The sequence below is a fragment of the Lineus longissimus genome, chromosome 18, assembly GCF_910592395.1.
Source record: "Lineus longissimus chromosome 18, tnLinLong1.2, whole genome shotgun sequence".
Taxonomy (NCBI): domain Eukaryota; kingdom Metazoa; phylum Nemertea; class Pilidiophora; order Heteronemertea; family Lineidae; genus Lineus; species Lineus longissimus.
In genome coordinates this window covers 15,704,643-15,727,248 of record NC_088325.1, presented here as the reverse complement: position 1 = coordinate 15,727,248, position 22,606 = coordinate 15,704,643, and the positions used below count along the sequence as shown (strand labels likewise).

Sequence of the window (22,606 nt, the reverse complement as noted above, 5' to 3'; positions counted from 1 at the left end):
GACCGATTATCATATTAAGCTAAGATCCTAAAGCATCCAAACTATGCAAGGCCCGATGATGGGCATCGACGGCTCCTCAAACAAAATTAACTGTCGTAAAGAGCGATCGTCGCGCCATCTCCACGAAAAATGAAGAACTGAAATGAGTGCTCACGTTTTGCAGAAGGATTTCAGTTCTACAATCTACTGTAAGATGGCGTGACGATCGCTTCTCATCATGTACGGTAAATTGGCAGGAGCCGTCGCGACCTCGTCTTCGATTTCGAGCTCCAAATCCCTTCTCTCCGGACGTAGTGGACTCTGTCAATAGATCGATGGAGTGTATCGGTTCTCAGTCATCCTTGCACGAAATCAGTGATGAGGCCGAGACCCGGGGCGCCGAACAGGTCATTCCCCATACTGGTTGGTATCTCATTTTCTAGGGTGTTTGTGCACCCTGGATAGGTCACTGACATAAGTCACACTTCCAGAGCAATCTGCTGATAATAAAAACAGGCCGTTACGACCTTTCTTATCATACAGAACAGATACGAGAAATAATCGCGTTTACACAGAGATACCAACCGAACGAATCTTTTCTTGGGTACACAACAACTGTTCGGGCATCGGTAAGAAGACAGAGTTGAACCTCACTGACGCAAGCCCTGTCGACTTGGCTCAGAATAACGAGGGTCCATCACCATGGAGAAGACACCACAGCACACTCTTTTGGTGAGTGCGCTCTGCCTCATGATGTTGCTGTTTGGACAGGCTGAGAGCGACAATGGTCCCCAGGTCCAGACACAGAGCGGCCGTGTCCGAGGAATGACGGATGAGGTACACTTTCTTGGGAAAGATTACAACGTGAGCTTCTACGTCGGGATACCGTTCGCAGAAGCTCCAGTAGGGGCGCTCCGCTTCAGGAAACCACTCCCGAAGACGAACTGGAGTGGCGTTTTGAATGCGACGGAGTTTGGGCCATCTTGCATGCAGGCTATGACAAAGACAAGATTGGAGAAATTACCAAATGCAAACGTCTCGGAGGATTGTCTCAGTTTGAATGTTTATGCACCATCCGGGTCGTCTGCGGTTACGGCGAAAAGGAAGGCCGTCATGGTGTGGTTCCACGGCGGTGGCTTCCACACTGGTCAAGCGATGGAGTATGAAGGAAGGTACCTTGCCGCATTTGGTGACGTCATTGTGGTGACGTCAAACTACAGATTGAATCTGTTTGGCTTTCTGAAACTCGGTGGGAATGAGTCGTACAACAACGGTCTTTGGGATCAGAACTTGGCTTTGAGATGGGTGCAGGCGAATATTGCCGCGTTTGGGGGAGATCCAAGTCGTGTAACGATATTTGGTGGATCAACAGGCGGCTTCATGGTCACGTGTCATGCTGTCTCCCCCGCCAGTCGTGGACTCTTCCACCGCGTCATCAGCGAAAGCGGGACTTTACTGACGGCGAAGATGATGATCCATGACCCGACAGAAACTGCTCTTGCGATCGGAAAAGACCTCGGATGTCCTGCCGGCCTCGGTACCCTCGAGGTGTGTCTTCGCAGCAAGACATCTTTGGAACTTCTAGCAGCTAATGAAAAGTTATTTGACTCGAAGATCACTATGAAGTATTACTACGCACCAATAGTTGACGATGAAATGTTCCCAGTGAATATGTATGAGTACTTTGGTTATCTAAGGCCTAAGAACCCTGCGCTAACTTCCAAAATAGATCTTTATAAGAATTTAGGGGAGATAGACTACATGGCTGGCTTCAACAGTCAAGAAGGGAGCAATCTTCTCTCGATGCTGAAAGGCTTAGAAAAGTCACTCCGTTTCGACCTTAGCGACGGCGTGAACGAAAAAGCTGTGGAATTCATGCTGAAACAATACGCGGAGGATTATTTCCCTCACAACGCCGTTGATGTGAAAACAGCCATGGTTGCTTCATATTTTGGCGGGACTCTCAAGGGTAAATCAAACACTGACCTAGCATCGCGTCTCCTTGACGTTCACGCGGACATCGTCTTCAACGCGGGAACCATTGCCCTACTGAACGCCCACGCCAAGACCGGGAACCGGTCGCGGTATCTGTACACGTTTTCACACGAGTACAAGCCCAGGATGGAGGGCCGTCCAACCTGGTTCCACGGGGCGGGTCATACGGACGAAAGGCTCTTCCCCTTCGGACACCGGCTCGTAACATGGCCGCTGGTCAACCTAACGGTAGAGGAGAACAAGATAGCAGCTACCATGATGACATACTGGTCAAATTTCGCCAAGACTGGGTAAGTAGGCTTGTGACAGTATGTGGGCAAGTAGAAGTGTCCAATTACTCTTTATACTGGATATCGGCAATAGGGACAAATATACATATAGATGCACTTCGCCAAACCCGGGTATGCGGCTGGGTGGTATGGGTATGTTTCGTCTGTTGCGCGGCAGAACTCTGAGATAGAATTACCCAAATAAACTAAGAGTTCCATCTTGTACTTTCAGTAACCCGAACGACCAGGGCAATCTGTATCTACCAACCTGGAACCAGTACTCGCCCAACAAACCTCGGTATCAGCAGTTCGGATCACCACGTGGTCTGTACAAGGAAAGGATGACGTTTTGGTTGGATGAAGTTGTGGGACCGGCAGCTGTCTCAAAAGCTGCTGTTTTAAGCGCAAGTCAAATGGTAACAATTTGCTGCCTCAGCTTGGCGCTGATATATTAATCGACATAAAATCAGTCATCGATTCTTCAGCGAATGCAAAATAACAGACGACATTTCCGAAAAAAAGGACAGACACCATGCGATTGGTTAATTTCCAATGTCTGTACCGGTGATGCAGAATTCGACTCTCTCTGATTGGACATTGTATTCTTCGTCTTTACAATCGTCGCAACTTTGTAGTGCTAATGTATGTTCTGTATTCTAAAAAAAGCGACGGTTCTTTCGACATATTTTACGACGTGAGGTCATTTACACCATGTGAGTGATCCTCCTCATCGAGGCTGGCATCAAGCGAAACACCCGGATCTGAGCGACGGGATACGCTCTGAAAAAAGCATTGTGAAGTTGTTCCTTTGTTTTTAGCCCGCAAGGCAGAGTCTCCGAACTCAATCTCCGACACAGAGTTCTGACGGCACGAAGGTCTTCCTAAAACCGAGTATTTTCCAAATAAAGCAGTACTAGCATGATTCGCCTTCTTATCTCGTTCATGCCTGGAGTCTGACAGGCAAGGCATCCTGCTCCTAGTCTGTTGGGGGCACCCGATAGGTTGACACACTTTCATTTCATGGATGACACAAAGTATTTTACGAGCCCTTGTCATTTCTAAAAGCCTATTTTGCTGGCGGCCGTCATAATACCACAATAAAGGACGCAACAGTATCAAACCCATTGCTTATTGTGAAGAGGGCCTATTGAAAAGAATCGCTATTACGTCAAACAGGCCTTGCTGAATGTACGGGAGTATAGTGTATTCACTTGGCCGTGCATCAGGACTGGGAGTCAGTAAGAGTGGTTGTCGTAAAAGGTAAGTTTTCATGTGTTTCTCTTCAGAGGAGAAGAATAATGCTTTGGTATCAGTGTTTAGCTGTAATATGATGTGTAATGCCATCAGGATATCATATCAGTATCTCATATTCATTGATTGAATGAAGATGCCAGGGCACGATGGTGGTCTGTTATTAATACTATATATTTCCTTGTTTTCCAGCTGATCTATCACTCATACCATGTCCACCCAAGTCTCACTTCCAGCCATCATGGTGACAAAATCAGGCTCTAGCCCCAGCCTCCAACCTGCCGACTCCACGACCAACGACCCGGGCTGCAAAACCCCGAGCAACCCCGCTCTCTTGCGGCTCCCAACCAGTCAAATCTTGGTTGCCTCACTCCGGAGGCGCTCCCTGGCCGGGCCTCTGTTCACCACGCCCTTCAGTGGCAGAGTCTACAGCGGCTTCCCCAGGCGGCCGTCAGCCAGCTCCTCTCTCATGCCCATGGGACTCGTGCCGCAGATTGCAGTCGAGGATTGCGATGACCAGAGAAAAAAGGTGAGATGATCAGAACAGTCTCCAAGCCTCGGTATAGGCAACCGTCGCTAAGCGCAGATCAGCTCAGTTTACGGACTTGCCGAATTTTAAAGGGACGGTATATACTACGGGACCGGGAGATCGGGAGATCGATCGCGATGCAGACCTTATCATCTGGAAGACAAACAAGATTATGTCTGATTGCATGGTAGTACAGCTGTCCATTTATGGCGTTATTCATCTGTGGTAAGATCTCTTAACGTTTGAGGTATTTTTTTAATTTCGTTACAGAGATTTAGATCCATTGAAGTCGGGTCATCATGGGACAGCTTACAACATTCGGAAGAAATCCGCCGGACCGGTATACGCATGTGCACTGGAGATGCTCCTTTGCTGCAACTCGAAAGCTCTCCTGGAGTTGATGAAGTCATGGTAGACTACTCAACCCCGTTCCCGTCTGCCATTCACACATCAAAGAAACCGTCCAAGCGGCCGTCTTTTAAGGCATCGCCATTTACGTCCATTTCTCCGGTAATGCGTCTGGCTTCTAAGGAAACCAATGTCATTTCTGATAAATACTGGACGGAGAATACCCTGGATGTAAGGCCTCGTGCACCGCTGAGTGCTTCCATGAGAGCGCATGCCGGAAGTGTTGATGACGTCACATCAACGTCTGCGGAAATTACTGACGGGGTCAGCATGAAGGTAACTCGGACTATCCTTACAACTCGGTCAATGTGCCACGTTTTAAAGATCTCAGCAGTCTTTCAATTGAAAGACTCTGATCTAAGTAAGGAAGGAAATATAGTAGTTGCTTTCAAGATGGCAGCTTAAACATGGTCACCATGGCGGCCATATTTGATTTCTAGTCAACAAGTGATCGTATCACCCGTCGCAGACGAAAGTGTTCAGTACTGATTTGCTGAAGAGTCGAATAGCTCTTCATCACAGTTCGCCCGCTGATAGTTCATATCAATTCCTGTACAATTTTGAATCGTTTCTTGTCGCCTTCAGGACATCCAGGACTCCAGCAGACGACAGAAACAAAGAAGCTCATCATCTGACGCGACGCGCCCCGTCCATATAATAACATGTGACTGTGGCAGAGTTCTCCACTTAAGATGTAAGTCATCGGAACACATGTCCAATTCGCAGTCTTGACGCGACACCCAAATCACTTAAGAAGACTCGGCCGTGCCCAAACCCCCGATGTTCGGCTTCTTTCTGCACACTCATGCAAAGCACGAATTGCACGTTCCACAAAATACAGAGAGCCACTTGCCCGCAATCCTTCATTTTCAGGTACGAACCAGCCATTGGAAATAACATCGTACAGTGACTGCCTCAGTGCACTCGAGGCGTCGCCACTTCCTCCTCTCCAAATCTCGCTGACGGTTCCAAGTCAAGGTGGGTAAACATTTGACGTCATCTTCGTTCTCGGGGACTTCGGGAGCGTCCGCAATACCGAATATTCACCTCGGCATTTGAGAGTGGGTTGAACGATGAACCAAACCCCCAGCGATTGAGTTGAAATTAAAGCGAGGCGGGTTGGGGAACAAATATAATAATGTGAGTGGGAGAAGTCACCAAAGGAAGGTCACGGTCACGGTTCAGGTCAACCTGTCTCTATTCTGAAGGTCAGTAAGGATTAGGCAATGGCGAGGTCAAGATTGTGCTATGGAAGAGCTAATGGCTTCCTGCTTTTGCGGTTCGACCCCAAGTATGCGCGGTTCGACCCCAAGTATAAGTTTTTGTCATCTTTTTTATTGTCCAATTGGAATGAGGCTAGCCTGCAACCCATATTCGAAATCGACCAATAAAGAAATGTGTTTTATTTCGCTGCCTCGCATTGCCAGGGTGATGATTTCATTGAACTCCTCATCAGACGCCAGTGATATCAAACAATTATGTGCTAATAACAGTTAATTTTGTCCAACCATTTCGACCTCGATTCCAGGCCACAAGTTCAAACCTATATCTGAAGTAATCGACGCTGTACTAAATACTACGGACGAGGGTGCCCAATTGAAAGGCTGCAAAGATCTCGGGTATTACGCTGATGAATGTGAGTTTGATTATACACATATCTTGCCATGCGCCATATTTGGCAATTTTGACAAAACACTAAGAATCGGTTCGCCAAAATCACATTGCGGATGTTGCGAATAGAATGTCATTTAATTAACTGAGCGTCAACATTTAGATTGGAACTTGTTGATGATGTATAGTGGTAAATGACACCCGTTGGATTCCGATGGCGTTGGAATCCATCGGTGTGGACCTTTAGAACTATAGACTTATAACACGTGCTCAATGTGTGGGAGGGTCCGCTACAAACTCCTTTATACTGTCGACGAAATCTTTCAGCCACGGTTGAAGTTATTCTCAAACGCAAGGACGCCATCATCACTTTGATCAGCGCCCTCAATGAGAACTGGGAGAGTGTGACAGTCATGAAGGAAGCAGTGTTGTCGTTGCTCAAGTTTGCGCACACATCAGGTAGGATGGTCGCTCAAATCTCCGTGTGGACGAGTTCTAAGACCTGTTAGCAGATAAGTAGTCCGATCTTACAAGAGACTAGTTTGCGAACATAGCTTAAGGCCGAGCTCTACCCAGCAAGTAACCCCAGAACAATCAGTAAACACAGGATTAGGATTCCGTTTGGAGTGAATTCAAGACCCTCTTGTGGAATAGTTAATCCTGAACATTTATACATGAAATAAAAAGTTCGCCAACTGTCACCTCGTTCCCTTTCAGCGGCGGGTTGCCGATACATTTTAGAGAACGGAGGTTTTGAGGCTCTGCTCAAGGTCATCAAACAGGACGTAAGTGACCTTGACCTTGACCTTGTAAGTCTCGCCTGCAAGACCATGATCTTTGTTTCGAACGGGTTTCATTGTAAGTATAATATTTCTTCGCCACAATTAGAAAGCCACCAGCATTTAGAACAAGATCACTCACACATAGAGTCTTGGTTCCCTGTAACACGGAACTCCCTTTCATAGTTGATATCTAGGCTACACGTTGCAGATATATAGGCCTATGGCAACCTCCTCCATGCAAGAGCCCATCTTATTGATATCTAGGCTACACGTTGCAGATATATAGGCCTATGGCAACCTCCTCCATGCAAGAGCCCATCTTATTGATATCTAGGCTACACGTTGCAGATATATAGGCCTATGGCAACCTCCTCCATGCATGAGCCCATCTTATTGATATCTAGGCTACACGTTGCAGGTATATAGGCCTATGGCAACCTCCTCCATGCAAGAGCCCATCTTATTGATATCTAGGCTACACGTTGCAGATATATAGGCCTATGGCAACCTCCTCCATGCAAGAGCCCATCTTATTGATATCTAGGCTACACGTTGCAGATATATAGGCCTATGGCAACCTCCTCCATGCATGAGCCCATCTTATTGATATCTAGGCTATACGTTGCAGATGCATAGGCCTATGGCAACCTCCTCCATGCATGAGCCCATCTTATTGATATCTAGGCTATACGTTGCAGATGCATAGGCCTATGCAACCTCCTCATGCATGAGCCCATCTTATTGATATCTAGGCTATACGTTGCAGATGCATAGGCCTATGGCAACCTCCTCCATGCATGAGCCCATCTTATTACTGAAATTAGAAGTGGCTATCACCTTTTTCTATACACATTTCCTCGTTATACTCCTTCCCCATACGCTCCTTCTCATTCATAGCGGAGGCATGTACTTCTTCTCCATGCAGACTCCCTCCTTACCAGGCCTACTCTAGACTGTTCACCCCACTTGCCACTTTACGCATTCCCAATATATGACTCGAATGAGATGTTACGCGCTCCCCTTTATGTATTGCAGCGCATATAGGTTCCGTTTTTATCACTCTTCTTTTAGTTTCTACAACTAGTCGCCCAGAAACAAACACGTTGTCCCTTCTTCTTCATGGATCTTTTGATCAAACCACCATTGATGATGTAAACAATTCTTTTCCAGGTGAGGAAGATGACATGGCCATCAGCGAAGAGGACATTTCAGGCCTACTTAAACTGTTAGAGAATTACCCAAAGGATGCTGATATTCATTGCTATGTGAGCGACTTGATGGGTATATGTATTCAGCAAGGTAAGAACCAGGTGATAGGACTCATTCTCCGCATACACTCAAAATACAAGCCTTGTTGAGCAACACCATGGAAGGCGCCATTGATATTTGGTGATGTTAACTCCTTCATACGCCCTACGCCCAAACGTGTGTGTGCAGGACCGGAGTACACTCCGCACGTATTGGACCGACCTCGTCCCGTTCTCCGATACCACTTGAGCAAGTTTAGCTTCCCCGGGGTGAAGCTGCCATTATAGTTTTTACTCTCATTGCAGTTGAAACCGACGCCATTTTACACGTGATCCTTCAATCTCTTCTGAAGAGTTTGAAAAGCTTCCCAGCAAATATCTCTGTGATCACCAAGGCGTGTCTGACATTAGGCAGCATGGCAAGCACAGTATGCATGAGCATCGCATCGCATGATGACTTTGGTACAGTTGAAACTGTCCTGGAGGCGACCATTCGCCATTTTGAAGACCCCACTGTGCAGGAATGTGGGCTCTGGGCGCTCTCGTGCATCACACAGGAATGTAAGTCGACGATTTAAACCTGAAAAGTAGATCTAGAGCTGCTCCTACTTTTGATATCCGGAAAATCCTCTCACGGATCATGGAGCTGGTTCCTCTGATAACGGATTCACCTTCAATCGCTTATTCTGTTCCTGACACATTTCAAGCTTTCACTTTTCAAAAGTTGGTACAGTTTTGTCAAGAACAAGCTACTCGAACCGGCATTGGTAGAAGACTAGAAGACGGAAATGAATGTCCTCTAAATATCCCCTCATCTCATTCTGTCTGTTTCCCTCTGCTTATTAATTCATGAGTCCATCTCTGCACTGCTTCAGGCGAACCCTGCTGCAGTCATTTCCATGAACTCACCGGGCTGTCGCACGTGCTGAAGGTCATGAAGTACTACCCTGAAGACGAGCAGATCCAAGAGTACTGCGCATGGATTGTGGGCAACTCAATGAGGCATTTACCAGGTTAGCTTGAGCAGTAATCCGTTGCATCTCATCTCAGTGAAGTGGCAGGTTCAGTTGGCTTGAACTTGAAGTAAAGATCCCGTCTCATTGGACATGGTCTTGGTATCAGTTGGCAGTTGGTGGTTTCTCTCATGGTGAGTTGGTGAGTTGGTGAGTTGGTGAGTTGGTGAGTTGGTAGGCAATTCTGTCGACGGTCGTTGGTAGAGTTTAATACTGAACAACACTTACTGTCAAGGGATTGCCAGATCGTCGTTGCTTCATCCGCTTATGCCGTTGGGGAGGGGTATCCTTGCCAAAAGCTGCGCTGTCATAAATCCAGCTGACCCAAGTAACTTTGCTGATTCATAATCGTCCTGTTCTTGAAGGAAATAACACCGCATAATAAGGAATGGTACTCTGTAGAGTGTTGCAAGAATATCAACACATGACTTCCGCCGTGTTTTTTTCAGCCGCCATCTTGCCGCTCATGTCTGATACTCACGTGGTCCAGTTGCTCGTCAACGCGATGACCAATCATGAAGAGAACTTCCACATGTTCACACAGATAGCCTTTGTCATAGAGCAGGCCGCGGCGAACAGCGGTAGGTCTCTTCAAATATGTCAATCTAATCATATAATCCCGGGACAACAACAGCAATGCTGAAAGTGAACTGACACGGCAGCCTATTGCCAACTGTATCAAGGTCCTCTCTGTTTCTTTGTCTTGCTTGGACACCCGACGGTCTATAAGGCCTCCACGAGAGAGGCTGGGCGTTGGGGCGATTCCACATGATACCAACCACCACGAATCAGAAAACATGTCATACCAACTACTTTGATATTAGTACCCCATCGATTCCTCATAGAGTTGTGATAACCGCAGCTACCTCACTTAATTCAAGTTTGAAACCCCTTCTCTCCTTGCAATGACCACATTAGAGACATTGTCGCCATCAGCTATCACCACGAATAGTCATTAAAACCAACCTCAGCACACAGTAAAAGTCATTTAATAATTTACCTTCAGATACATCGAAGCAACTTTTCTTTGAGTTGAAGGGGGTTGAATGCTTGGTGGAGGGCATGGCCATGTTTCAGGAGAGCAGGACCTATCAGGAGAATGCTATCAGTGCGCTGGGGAACCTCGCTCTTGACGGTAAGAAGAACCTTCCGGTGAAGTGTGAAAAAACCCACATTAATCTCATTTCTTCCAAGCCACTTCTACTTCTTCTTTCGTTGACCAAACATAGTTACCTTCTTTCTCATAACAACAGCAGCATATAGCTTTGCTGTTTCTCTCAGACTGTTTCACCTTCTTCATCTCCTTCGTGAAGTCACTGGACCGCATGATCCAACCTTTGTCACCCCAGCCTATGTACCACCCGATCAATGCATTGACCATCGCTTTTCTGTAGACTTTGTGTTGACACAGCCAAAAGATGAGTAACCTAGCGGCCATCTTGAATCCGCCATCTTTCTTTTTCAGAGCATCTCCGTACATTAATCCCACAAGAGGGCGCTGTGCCAGCCATTGTTGACACCATGCTGAGATTTGAAATGTCTGAATCCATTCAGCTGTATGGATGCAGTGCATTGGCTAATATTGCTCACCGGGGTGAGTAGGTCTTGTTTGATTATTTCATTGTCTTTTTGATATCCGGTCGGCGGCAAGATTGGGTATGTAGGACCAGGGTGGATAAGATATTTTTTCTTGATAACGAAGATGCCTTGAATATTGACTAGTAAGCGGGGGACATTGCAAACACCGGTCGACCAGACCCTAACATCTAACGGCATCTACCACGTGGACACTCAGCATTTACTTTGTTTACAGTCACAAACAACAAGATGTTTATTGTCAACAATAATGGCGTCCAAGCTCTCGTGAACTGCATCAGGAACTTCAAGGAGAAGCGAGAACTGGTCGTGGGGGCTCTTGGGGCTATGGCCAACATCTCTGGACATGGTAAGAGTTCCAACCCTTGTCATTAATAAACATTGCTATGGCTGTCCATGCAGCTTACTTGCCTGCCAGTGCATAGCGATATTGGGCAGTGATTGTTTTCTCGTTGGGAGATCGGGCAGTACACTAACCTCGCATCTGGGTTACAGGCTGTACACGACAGATGTCCTGAGATTTTGGTATGTTCGACAGACTTCGTTTTAAGGTTATTTTGCTTTCAGAGGTGTCCAACCTCCGCCTGGTGGAGAGTTCCAGCATCCCACACATACTGGCTGCACTGAGGAAATACCCGGATGATAAAACCGTAATGCACCTCGCCTGTTCCATTCTGGCCGACCTCGTCTGCGTTTCCGGTAAGCTATATTGAGCCCCTTCACTCTCCAGCGTCGTTCGCGCCATCACATGACGACGCGGTTACCAATGGCGAGTCTGCAGAATGCCGTTCCTTTGTCACGCATCCACATATCATTGATGACACGAGACGATCACTGCCTGCTGTCTTAGCGACCAAGATGACAGAGAGTCACGCGAGATTTTGCAGTTTCGTTTAATTTACTGAAAAACTGTCAAATGAATCCATCAATTCTGTAACAGCATTGAGCAAGGTCTTTTGTTGGTCAACTCAACACGGGTGTCGTGTTCCCTCTGCAGGCATACCACCGGAGATCCTGCTCCAGATGACCGAGTCAATGATCACACACCACCACAGAGACGAGGACAATGAACAACAAGCCCTGGCCACTGCTATTTGCTTGGATAATCTGAAATACTCAGGTAAGTCCTGTCGTGGGACAGATTATCGTTTGCGAGTGACCAATAGGAGTATCTGCTAGCTTACAGTAGGCACTCGCAACGTGGAATCTTTTTATTACTCTGTCAAAGGGGACCTGGTTTCCATTTTGTGCATAGTCACAAGGAAACCACACACCGGACCCTCCATCCTCCCTATTAAGTCCCGCCCTTCCAACACAAACCCATAGTCCTTTTATCCACGACTGCACGTTTATAGTTTGATAACAAAACTACCTGTTCCAGGTTCGACCGGACTACAGGTGTTCAACCAGGTCCAGGGTCTCGAAGTCGTCCTAAAGTTGATGCAACGACACCCCAAACACGTGGAGATCTTGAAGAGTGGATGTAGACTCATCACCATGTTAGTCTTGGGTAAGTTTGCCAATCAGGTTTGGGTATTTTGACATGTGGTTTTGTGCGTGGGTACAGAGTTCAACCAACAAAACTCCAATAGGAGTATGTCGAGATAGATCCAGTTTTGTAATTTCCTATCATTAATCCTCATTTAACTTGGCATTTCTAATCCAGGCAGTAGGAAAATTTTCAAATTAAGAACAGGACGTGTCCAATACCAATACTTGTCTTCTTCAGATGGACATCCAGGCACTCCTGTCATGGCTGAGGTCATCAGTTATGTCATCAAGAACTTCTCCAACAATGAAACCTTGGCGCTGTTGGCATGTGGCGCCCTCTCTTATCTCGCAGCTGGGGGTAGGTGTCAATGGCCCATTTGAGGCCGTACATGTAGCCTACCCTTACTAATATAGGTTGCTTCAGAAATGTCTCAAAGTAAAGACTTAGACTCTACTCTTGGTTCTATAAACTACGAGCAGTTCGAACCTCCTTCCAACCCCCACACCATTTGATAGCTGTGCTTTTCTTTCATTTAAGATGGCTTTTCGACTTTGAATCTCCTGCCTCACCTCCAGACCATCATGGACATCCACACACAGAATGAGCGGGTACAAGTGGTCGTCATGTTGTCCATCCGGAACAGACTGATGCACAGTAAATACGCTGAGGACCCCTGACCTCTTCACATTTTACCTTTCACAACGTGTGGTCGCTCTCCTCCCTCCAAGCACCCTGTCAACGCCTCTCTCGCTGATTCCCTTTTGAGTCAGCTGGCCACTTTCTCCATGATTCTGGCCAAAGTTCCCCAGTCGAGTCCTCGGGGCTTCTTTTCCTTAAAGGTTGCCTATATTTTCGTCTAGCTTTGGCCGGGTTGTTTCTCCAGGTCTCGCCACTCGAGGTCCCCAGTTGAGTCCTTAATTGGCCTAGGATGTGTGCAGGTCGTTAGAAGTCTGCCTCCAGTTTCTTTGACTCTGATGTAATCTCGGTTTAAACGAGAAGTCATCTCACTTCTTCAGGACTGGTATTAGAGGATATTGCATCGACCTTGGTCGTGCAGATTCTTGGAACGATGAAGGAATTCCCCGAGAACAGTGAGATCCAGGTCAGCGGTTGTGAAATTCTCGACATCCTGACAAAGTCTGGTAAGTTGTCTGACACCTTCTAAAGCTTGTGAGACTGCTACTGTATGGCCAACGAGAGAAACATGCCCGGAAACATGCAGAGATATGTCATTCGGTGTTAAATAATGCACTCAAACAAGTTGTTTGTTACTGATGCTTGCACGGCGATCATCAGACAATGTAGTGTCGTGCCCATGCAATGCAACTTGACGTAGTGGACATATGTGCTTGTATCTTTAACATTTGAGAACCAGGCATGTATGTGGCCAAAGAAGGCACGATCATCAGCCATCAGCCTGATTGGATGATGTATATCATGTGAGGAATAACACTTTTATCCTTGTTTTTCTCTCTTCAGAATCCGGCAAAGGAAAATTGAAGAGTAGCAATGCGACACCTCTCATTGTAGAGACAATGAAGAGGTTCGACAAACTACAACAGATTCAAGATAGTGGTAGTCATATGATCAGTGCCTTGAGCGATGAGTTCAACACCAGACTGTGAGAGACGACAAACAGAGTCGTATCATTCACCCTCCCAAAGTTAGCTTCCGATCTTAAGACCAAAATGATTCAAGGCAAGGCGTGCTGAATGATATTACTCGGCTCTGAGTGGTGAACTGAGTAATCGTTAGACGCCAAGCAACTGCGAAAGAGGAAATGAAAGACAAAATTCCATGTAGCTCATCCAGAATCTCATACTCGTCAGAATGATCTGAATCAGTGCTCGGGATGTACTTGCCAAGTTTCACCGTGCCTTGTGACTGACAAAACGCACGGAGAAGTGGAACGTGCGACCTGTGACGTGAAAGGAGCTACATCGTTATTGGGTTCGTTATTCACATCATTCCTGCAATCTAACTTAATACATTCTATTCTCTGTTGTTCTACACTACCCTCTACTATTTCTCAGGATATTTTCAAATACACAATGCTTTTTTCATGCAGTCAACATCTTTGTGTCAGTCAATCGATGTCCCTGGTTTTTTCAGTCTAGATGACGAATGTGTTGAGTTCAAGAAGGTGGTCCAATGCCATCTTATCAGTTTTGAAAGAAAGGGCACAATGAGGCTGATGGAGCTTGCTTCTTGACAACCACGTTCAATGATTCACACTGGCTTACTTGCCATGTCAATGTTGCTAGTATTCATTTCAGACCTGGAGAAGGCTACCCAGTTGTCAAATATACTGATATTAGTTGTGTCTTGAGTCCTCTAAGTTACCCTGTCATGACCTCAATTACTCCTCATCAAGTGTAAGTATCTTGGCTCTCTCCAATCCGTGTTCAACCGGAAGAATAACCTCTGTTATCACTGGTGAGGTATTTCGAGAATATAGGAGCAAGGGATTTTCTGTAGCGGGAAGATCTATTAGTTGAGTGTCCTATCGCTCTACGTCAAAGCATCCTGTCTTTCCCTTAACTATTCCTCATCTAGTGCAAAGACCTTAACAGTCTCAGATCCCTGATCAACCACGAAGAAGTTACCTCTCCTATCACCAGTGATGTACTTTGGGAACAGGAGCCATGGATCTTTTTGTAGCGGGTAGTTGAGGAAGGTTCCTTCTTGATAAATTTGGATGATACACTTGCCAAGCTCTGGGCAGTTGTGGTCGACCAGGAGGATGTGACCTTGGCTGCCAATGAACATGTCCGAGGCCTCCAGCCCTCGCCAGTGCTTGAAGTCACTGTCTTCAGGCCTGACCTGGAATTCAAAGAGTAAATTTGGTCAACGGTTGTGCAGACTGATGTGTGAGGGTGAAGACTAGCATGCTAGCCGATAATAATAATAATAATAATAATAATAATAATTTATTTGATTTAAAGTGCTAAAATAATGGTGCATACATTTTCTAAGCACTGTACATAATATTAAATGAGTACATTAAAAGTGGTGATTTCATGAGGATAAAAAACAGTTTAAAAACATCCGGAAAATATCAATATTTAAAACATGTATGGCCTACTCTGAATATGTTAGGATAAAAAGATGAGTTTTGAGATAAGATCAAGTAGAGCTCAAGGACGAAAGGAATCTGTAGACAGTAGGAATTGCTTGGCACCCGTACTCTCCTATGCTTCGAATCGCTCTCTTCAGACATCTTCTAAAGCCTGAGAGAAGTTCCAAAACGTGGGGGTGGTTGAGGTTACCTTCATTTGATGTCTTAAACGTACTCGTTACTGTTCTGAGAGAGGTGGCATTTATCTAGATGACCTTGTTGGCTCTCCCTGTTGGTAACAGCAGACCAGTTCACCTGGTGGTGCACACGCCATAACGTTTCCGTCTGAACAGATGTAGGCTTTGTGAATTTACAACACAGTTGGCATGAACACCGTCTTCAATGGTGACTACCAGTATGCGTTTACAGTACAACTTCTGGCCTAGAGACCCACAGGGCCAGCTTACCTTTTTTAATATCTTGGAGAAAAAGTGCAGACTGCTCCCGTCGTGCACCACTACGTACCCAGATGGAGTCGCGCCCACAAGCTTCGGCTTCTGATCCAACTGGAATCTGGCGAAACGAAATAATACATTGAATTAGGTTCGACTGAACACCAAAATATACATCACAGATAAACTTATAATGAAAATTTTGACATCTGTACATGGATGATTAGATAACAAGATAAGGAAGTAGAAGAAAAAAACAGCGGCAGACCCACCGGGAGTCGAACCCGTGACCAGCCGACTCACAGTCAAACACTCTTAGCGCTGAACCATCAAGGCTTTCATGCTGTAATAGAGATTTTATTTGCCTCTTATATGTGGTATGCAAACGAGCGCGCCGCAATTGTGAGAAGGTCGCGCAGGTGGCAAAGTGATTTGCCGGAATAGTTCCAAGTAATCGTATATTTCAATAGTTGTACAGATTTTTATCAACATGTCGTATTTATATACCTCAGTGATATAAAAGATTATCTTTGCAGTTGATTTGACGTTTGAATAGCCTTTATTTTAAACTTTTAAAAAATCGACGTCAGCAGGGTCAGAGTAAATCAATAAATTGTTTTGAAACACTCCGGCAGGGTCAAAAGAAATAGTTGTTGGCGCCGATGATGTCAGCAATATGGCGTATTTCCGCTCCACCCGTGAGATTTGCTCTCGTCACGTCATGAGCACATTGAACTGCTAGTGAGTCATACTGAATATGTGCCGGTGCCGGTCGTGCGAGGTCGTTTCAATGAAAAAGACGCACGCCACTGTCGTACCGGTACCTGAGAAAACTTGCCGTTATATATACTTGCAGATATGATTGGACCAAACTCCGGATGCGGATACGGACTAAACCTGATTGGAAAAGTCACGGTCCGACAGTAATACTCTTTTGCCCCAATGCATCATCGAAAATAGCAGCTGCCGATTCAAACCATCCTCGGTAGTACTCGAACGCCCGAAATCAGTATGTGCTGCAGTTTGAAAACTTTGGGTGCGGGGTATGATAATGATAATAATGAAAATTTTGACATCTGTATCGGTACCGGTAAGGCAGTGGCGTGCGTCCTTTTCAATGAAACGACCTCGCATGACCGGTACAGGCGCACATTTCTTCTGGAGGGCACCTCGGAGAAAACAATGTGGACATCAGATAGAGGGGATAGCGGTATTGGTTTACCTTAGAATGCACGGGTTTACCACTATTCCCTGTTTGAATCATCTTTCATTGTACTCACCTACCCTGTTTCCGAAGCAAGGTATATTTCCCCTTCTGAACCTCAAGGTGCACCTCTAGGATTCCGCCCGATCCCTGGTTAGTCACGTGGTTTCTCCCTAGCAACAACTGACCATCGTCTGTGTGGAAAACAGACATGGCCGTCCCAGCTCCAGGTGGCAGCTCGTAATTCCATATTTTGTTACCAACCACATCAAAGATGGTGACGATAGATGTGGTACAGTTGAGGATGATCAAATACAAGTTGGTTCTGTTGAATTCTAACTTAATCTCGTCCCCAAAGTTCATGATGTGTGCCCGTATGACCTCCACGCGCGTGTGACCTCGCCTTGAAAACAAGGAATCCGCAGGTCGAGACAATATTTTGATTTTCAAATTGTTTTCATCGACGACCGCGATCTTCTCAAGGTCATCCATGTATCGAATACTTCCGATCCTCGGTTCCAGTGTGTCGTCAGGATGCGCTGCAGGAAGTGACGTAATCCCTTTGCAAACTGGCTTACTTTCGACCTTTTGCGGTGGATTCCTTGGCACGAAGTTGACCTTGCCCACCAGGTTACCTGTGTCCGTCTTGACCTTGGCGACGCCATCATTCTCCTTGAAGTAAACATCCACCTGGTCCCTCAAGCCATTTTGGATGGCCAGTGGGTATTCCGCCGACTTCTGATTCTTGATGTGCTTTTCATTGCTTTTGAGAAACGCATACATGTCACATCTCCTGTGCTTATCCATGCCCTTGGCATTGACCTTCTCCTTAAATAGATCCAAATGTTTCAATGCCATACTCTTCTTCCTCAACAGATCGTCAACAGTGCCAAACGCCCCGGTGACATCATTGCGGTGCTTTGTTACCATTGCCACTAAAGCCTCTTCGTCTTTCGTGATCGTCTCACGATATTCCCGTGCAGTCTCGCGTATTCTCTTGATAATTGTCGTGGTTTCTTCCTTCTTGGCTTTGCGGATTTCTTTCCTTTTGTGTTGCTCTGCGAAGAGTAATTTGGTATATCCTTCAATTTTGTCCTCCATCCTTTTGATATAGATCGCTAGCTGTCGATCCGCGTCTCCACCCCTCATCATCAAGAGTCCATGGAACTCGTGTCTTGGAGAACAGTTACTACAGAGAGTTTTCATACACCCGCCAGCGCGACAGAACGCCTCGGCTTTCCTTGCCTTGCACTCAAGACACATCAGAGTCTCATTTTCATATTCTGCCCACACGAGGTTGCGTACCGTGTGCATAGCTTTGTTTGCCGTGTTCACGTGCTCCATCAGGCACTCATCACAGGCATGCGCATTACAGTCAATGCATACAAATTTCGCCATCTTTTGACCCATCTGATGCGTGGCTGCTACGTCACAGAGCGGTGGCTCCCCGCCCAGGAGTTTTCGGGCCAGATAGAACTTGCTAAACCTCGGTGGGTAACCCCGTATTTTGTATTCTTCATCTATCTCTAACTTCTGGCAGACCATGCAATCATTGGCCAATAACTGTCTATCATTCTTCCACGTGACAATCAAATCATCCCAACCGACACACTCGTGACAGATCATGTGATCATAGACGCACGTCCGATATGGTCTTCCTTTGATGTCTTTCCTGCAAATGGCACAGAATAACGGCATTTCTACGGTGGGTGGCTCTATGGTCGATCCAGCGTATGCAAAAGGTAGCGACATCTCACTGGATCTCGCCGATACGACGCTACCAAATGGTTCTGAGAGTGCAGGCGATGGCGTGCGGGGTCTCCGACCCTCTTCCGAGTCGCCACGGCGAACAGGTGGCGGAGTGGGTGAATAATCATCAACCTGCGGAAGCCGGGAAGGCATGTCTGTCTGAGTCGCAATTTCTACCTTCCGAGGCTTCTTCTTCAGTATCGGCTGCGGTTTAAGTATGGGAGGAGGAGGTGGAGGGGGCGGCGGTGGGGTCGGTGGCGGAGGAGTAGGCGTGGGCGTAGGCGTCGGCTCTCTCCTGGGTGGCGGAGTCTCTTCCCTCTCTTCGAGCGACTCAGCAGGTGATATAGGTCTCGGTTTCTTCTTCTTCTTCTTCTTCTTCTTTTGAGGCGTTGGTTCAGGTTCATCAAGATCAGGTGTCCGCTCGGGCTGCTCGACAGGGGTGAGAGCGGGCTCCTCTGGATAAGTACTCTGCCGTCTTTTTGGCTTGGGGAGGCGCTTCTCCTCCTCCGGTGTTTCATCGCCGGAGTATTCCTGTTGACCAGACTCATCTGGTAGGCGCCACTTCCCGCCAGGATCGCCAGCCATCTGAAAGGGTAACTCTTAACTTGACCAATTGAAAATAAAGGGTATGTTGTAAATTTCGACTCGTCCCATGGACAAAGTCACAACCAGAATTCTGTCATAACTTCACTTAAATGACCTTGATCCTTGAACCTGTACAATGGTGCCGATGCCCCGGGACTTGTACGTGTATCTTATGTTGGTGAAAGAATTATTAGTCTCAATATGCTCACAAATATCTTGACTTACCTTTTTATTAGTCCAATCTTAGACCAGTATTTCAATGAATCCCTGCACGATGAAGTCAGCCAATAATCAAGAGCATCTCGGCAACAGAACTGTGGCTTTATCGAACAAAGCGGAGTTGCTCTTTTAACAACAAGAGCCAAACATTATACCGCGGTTACCAACAAGTGATAGCTGTCATTTCGCTTGACTGGCTTCCCAATCATACATGTAGGTGATGTGTGAATGGTACTTTCTTCACACTTTCTTCGCCATTTATTGTCAAGCAAATCATCTAAATATCAAGTTGACAGTTATCTATATGATATCTATTGGTGTTATTTGCCATATATCTGTGATGATGACTGGAGTAGGCCCGTCCAATTAGGTCATCATATTCAGTAGGTTTAATCGAGCAGTGACAAGTCATTCAATGCATCATTCATTCGAGGGTTTCAAAGTCAAGCTGCGATTGTAAGCCTTCGTCAAATCAAGACAAAGCCTTCTCGTAAAGATAAATCGTCCAAAAGAAAGTTTTCTAGAATCTCTGAACAGTTTATGGAGATTACGATACACATTATGACGATTGACGAGCTAACAATTTAAGGTAATACTGAAAACATGCCCAGGTGCCGTCAGGTTCTTTCAGTGTGCTAGCACCTAGATGGTGATCAGGTTGTGGAACATGGAACAACCATTTCAATAATTTCACCGCAATGTACGAAGTCCACATCTGTGAATATACGATTGTTTGAGTTCAATTTAAGTCGGTGATTAAGTGCCATCACATCTTTGGAGCAATCCGAATGCTAGCGATTACAGTCGCCTGCTTCGCTGTGACAAGAACAACATGGTTGCCAGAGTCAAAAGTGTACCCCAGTCCCTCAGTGACATTGACCGTGACCCCTTTCGGATATTTCACGGGAGGAATGAAAATTTCCGTCGGAGCGTGAATGTTCATGTCAACAATGTAATCGAATTCGAATGAAAGGTCATCGGGGTTAAAGGTCATACGCTTGGGCGTGCCTGCCACTGCGCGTGTGTATGGACGGGCGAATGGCGTCGCTCCGGTCCAGTTCACGTGACCACCTGGCGTAAAGAAAACATTCAAGTCCCAGTATGTCCACGATTGCAAATGTTCGTCAGCTTGCTTCATGATGAACCCGCACTCGATGTTCCCCGTTGAGTTCGCTATTTTGTTTGGCTCGCAGATGCCGAATTCTGTCATGAATGAAGCACCGCCTATCCGCAGAGTGTCTGCTACGACTTGTTTGAACACGTCCTTACCCTGAATCTCATCGCAGACGAACCTCTCAAGGGTGGGATATGGCCGTCCCTCGGCCGAACCTGATTGTATAAGCCAACAGTAGTAATGCCACGACAGGACGCTCAGACTTTCATATTCAGGCCCACCTGGTACCGTATCGAAACCCGTCCCAAGTGTTGTCCCATTTAGCCAAACTCCCCAAGTCACCGGTTCGTAGAAGACGAGGGTGTGGTTGTCCACATTCCGTATGGCTGCGTTGATTCTATTGTAGGCTGGCAAGAGGTTCTTGCGGCCGGCATGGCCTGGGAGGAGCAGCGCAGGGTCAACGTAAATATTCCCTGCCCAGGGCTCGTTGATGAACTCGTATCCTAGGACGCTGGATATGTCCTTGAAAGTCTGCGCGACCTTAACCCAGAATCCTGTCCAAGCATCCAGCGCCCCCTTTTTGTTGTCGTACAAATCTTGGAAACCCTTTCCGCATGCTTCCGTCAAGTAGGCCCTGAAGTCAGAGTAGCCAACCTTCTTGAAAGGCCAGGGGAATTTGAACAGCGGAGGATCGAAGGCTGCTATAAGCCATCTTGGGATTCCGTCATAGGAATTGTAGAAGGTTGAGCCCTGGTCCTGATGCATATCAAGAAGTGCGTACATGCCGTATTTCTCGAGTGACGAGACGGCGGCTTTCATGACGTTCAGGTAGGACTGGTTGTACGCACCTCGACTCGGCTCCACCCCCGTCCACATTGTCCCTAGCCTGACAGCATTGAAGCCCCACTCCTTGAAGTACTTCAGCCTCGTCTCGTTCAGAATCTGAGCGTCGTACCACGGTGGTTGTTTCAGCACAGAATTAACGCCGTGGAACAGCCGAATTCTCCCGAACTTATCAACCAGCCATTGACCTTTGACCCCGATTCGGTCCAAGGTGATAGATTGCTGCGGGTCTGAGGCAGCACCAAGCGACAGCAGCACAACGACGGAAGCCAGGAACGGAATGACGGTGTTTACAGCCATGGCAGCCATCTTGTCTGAAATGAAATATCATTTAATATAGCATGCATTTTCAATCTGAAGAGGTCTTGGTTTAGTTTGATTAACCTATAATAAGTGCCGAACATATGCACTTTGACAGGCCCAGGGACCCAACCGACCTTGATATCGATGGTGTGTGGTTGTGGCAAACTTGGGCGCAAGATGCGGCGTTCATTGATCAAGGGAAAACTTTGTCTTCATTTTAAACATATATTGAAACAAGTATACAACAGTTAGGGTTAACAAACACAGTGCACGAGCTTTAACGGTTCTTCCACGAATAAGTTCCTATAATGCCTCGATTCCAGTACATATATCGTGTCCGTGAGTTTCAGAGTATTCCACGCAAACGTTGGTTTTGTGGTGGTGAACAAGCTGTATAAGAGAACAAACCAAGTCTTAATCAAACTGTTACAAGACGCCTATCTACGAAATGCTAAATAACCGACCGAAAATGGGAAATTCCGACGTTACTTACGTGGTCCCAGGTCTTTTTTAACACAGCCAAAGGTCTGCACGCTCGGCCTCTGTCAACATAACTAAAGCACTATAGGGCCTTGGCCTAGCAAGCCTCTAAACATGGTAAACAGCATTACCTAATCATATTGATCATATTGACTTAGGTATTAACCACCTATGCACAATAGGGTTTCTACTTTCTACTATTTTGTCACAGTGGTGAGGAGGGAATACCATACCTAGGACTTCCCAAATTTCGAAACCGTGCTGAATATGTACCGGCTACCGACGCTCTCTCCATTCCAATTGTACTTCGGTAGCTCAGTGGTCTGAGACCTATTATTTAAACATTTCAAATTGATACTGATATTGACGATTCGTGATGTTTTGTGCCACTGAGCAAACTTAATAGCTGATTTCTGCATCGACCGTT

The 22,606-nt window shown here is 46.4% G+C and overlaps 4 protein-coding genes across 7 annotated transcripts; 2 read left to right on the top strand and 2 right to left on the bottom strand.

Annotated features, from left to right (window-relative positions):
* Window positions 1–547: 547 nt before the first annotated feature.
* Window positions 548–3,165, top strand: LOC135502422 (liver carboxylesterase 1-like). Its single transcript, XM_064795245.1, has 2 exons — window positions 548–2,264; window positions 2,476–3,165. The coding sequence occupies exons 1-2, from the start codon at window positions 682–684 to the stop codon at window positions 2,696–2,698; spliced, it is 1,806 nt and encodes a 601-aa protein (XP_064651315.1). The 5' UTR covers window positions 548–681; the 3' UTR covers window positions 2,699–3,165.
* A 299-nt stretch (window positions 3,166–3,464) lies between these two features.
* Window positions 3,465–13,864, top strand: LOC135502420 (uncharacterized). 2 transcript variants are annotated; one of them, XM_064795242.1, is made up of 22 exons: window positions 3,465–3,503; window positions 3,687–4,023; window positions 4,294–4,695; window positions 5,017–5,125; window positions 5,305–5,409; window positions 5,960–6,067; window positions 6,370–6,501; window positions 6,760–6,900; window positions 7,995–8,123; window positions 8,378–8,632; window positions 8,947–9,084; window positions 9,534–9,665; window positions 10,091–10,219; window positions 10,550–10,678; window positions 10,898–11,029; window positions 11,248–11,379; window positions 11,678–11,800; window positions 12,062–12,190; window positions 12,410–12,529; window positions 12,710–12,826; window positions 13,189–13,314; window positions 13,652–13,864. In XM_064795242.1, exons 2-22 carry the CDS (start codon window positions 3,706–3,708, stop codon window positions 13,795–13,797), a joined length of 3,252 nt encoding a protein of 1,083 aa, XP_064651312.1. In that variant the 5' UTR covers window positions 3,465–3,503; window positions 3,687–3,705; the 3' UTR covers window positions 13,798–13,864. The 2 variants fall into 2 exon arrangements, with proteins under 2 accessions (XP_064651312.1, XP_064651311.1); XM_064795241.1 differs by having other exon boundaries at window positions 4,294–4,707.
* A 789-nt stretch (window positions 13,865–14,653) lies between these two features.
* On the bottom strand, window positions 14,654–22,552 carry LOC135502421 (uncharacterized). Of its 3 annotated transcripts, none has more exons than XM_064795244.1 (5): window positions 22,413–22,552; window positions 19,446–21,710; window positions 16,963–19,220; window positions 15,698–15,803; window positions 14,654–14,995 (listed from the first exon to the last, which is right to left on the bottom strand). In XM_064795244.1, the coding sequence occupies exons 3-5, from the start codon at window positions 19,218–19,220 to the stop codon at window positions 14,714–14,716; spliced, it is 2,646 nt and encodes an 881-aa protein (XP_064651314.1). In that variant the 5' UTR covers window positions 19,446–21,710; window positions 22,413–22,552; the 3' UTR covers window positions 14,654–14,713. The 3 variants fall into 3 exon arrangements, 2 of the variants coding, with proteins under 2 accessions (XP_064651314.1, XP_064651313.1); XM_064795243.1 differs by lacking the exon at window positions 22,413–22,552 and adding an exon at window positions 22,193–22,293; XR_010449764.1 differs by lacking the exon at window positions 22,413–22,552 and adding an exon at window positions 22,193–22,293 and having other exon boundaries at window positions 14,862–14,995; window positions 16,967–19,220.
* LOC135502249 (endoglycoceramidase-like) lies at window positions 20,206–21,705 on the bottom strand. Its single transcript, XM_064794910.1, has one exon. It carries the CDS (start codon window positions 21,703–21,705, stop codon window positions 20,206–20,208), a length of 1,500 nt encoding a protein of 499 aa, XP_064650980.1.
* Window positions 22,553–22,606: the final 54 nt, after the last annotated feature.

What these genes read in the sequence shown, in the direction of transcription:
- LOC135502420 (XM_064795241.1), top strand. Translation starts at nt 3,706, where the DNA reads ATGTCCACCCAAGTCTCACTTCCAGCCATCATGGTGACAAAATCAGGC. An exon ending in GGGGAACCTCGCTCTTGACG is followed by an intron (nt 10,220 to 10,549) that starts GTAAGAAGAACC and finishes TTTCTTTTTCAG; the next exon opens with AGCATCTCCGTACATTAATC. An exon ending in GGATAATCTGAAATACTCAG is followed by an intron (nt 11,801 to 12,061) that starts GTAAGTCCTGTC and finishes TACCTGTTCCAG; the next exon opens with GTTCGACCGGACTACAGGTG.
- LOC135502422 (XM_064795245.1), top strand. Translation starts at nt 682, where the DNA reads ATGGAGAAGACACCACAGCACACTCTTTTGGTGAGTGCGCTCTGCCTC. An exon ending in TCAAATTTCGCCAAGACTGG is followed by an intron (nt 2,265 to 2,475) that starts GTAAGTAGGCTT and finishes TTGTACTTTCAG; the next exon opens with TAACCCGAACGACCAGGGCA.
- LOC135502421 (XM_064795244.1), bottom strand. Translation starts at nt 19,220, where the DNA reads ATGGCTGGCGATCCTGGCGGGAAGTGGCGCCTACCAGATGAGTCTGGT. An exon ending in TTGCTTCGGAAACAGGGTAG is followed by an intron (nt 15,804 to 16,962) that starts GTGAGTACAATG and finishes TCGTTTCGCCAG; the next exon opens with ATTCCAGTTGGATCAGAAGC. An exon ending in TCTCCAAGATATTAAAAAAG is followed by an intron (nt 14,996 to 15,697) that starts GTAAGCTGGCCC and finishes TTTGAATTCCAG; the next exon opens with GTCAGGCCTGAAGACAGTGA.
- LOC135502249 (XM_064794910.1), bottom strand. Translation starts at nt 21,705, where the DNA reads ATGGCTGCCATGGCTGTAAACACCGTCATTCCGTTCCTGGCTTCCGTC.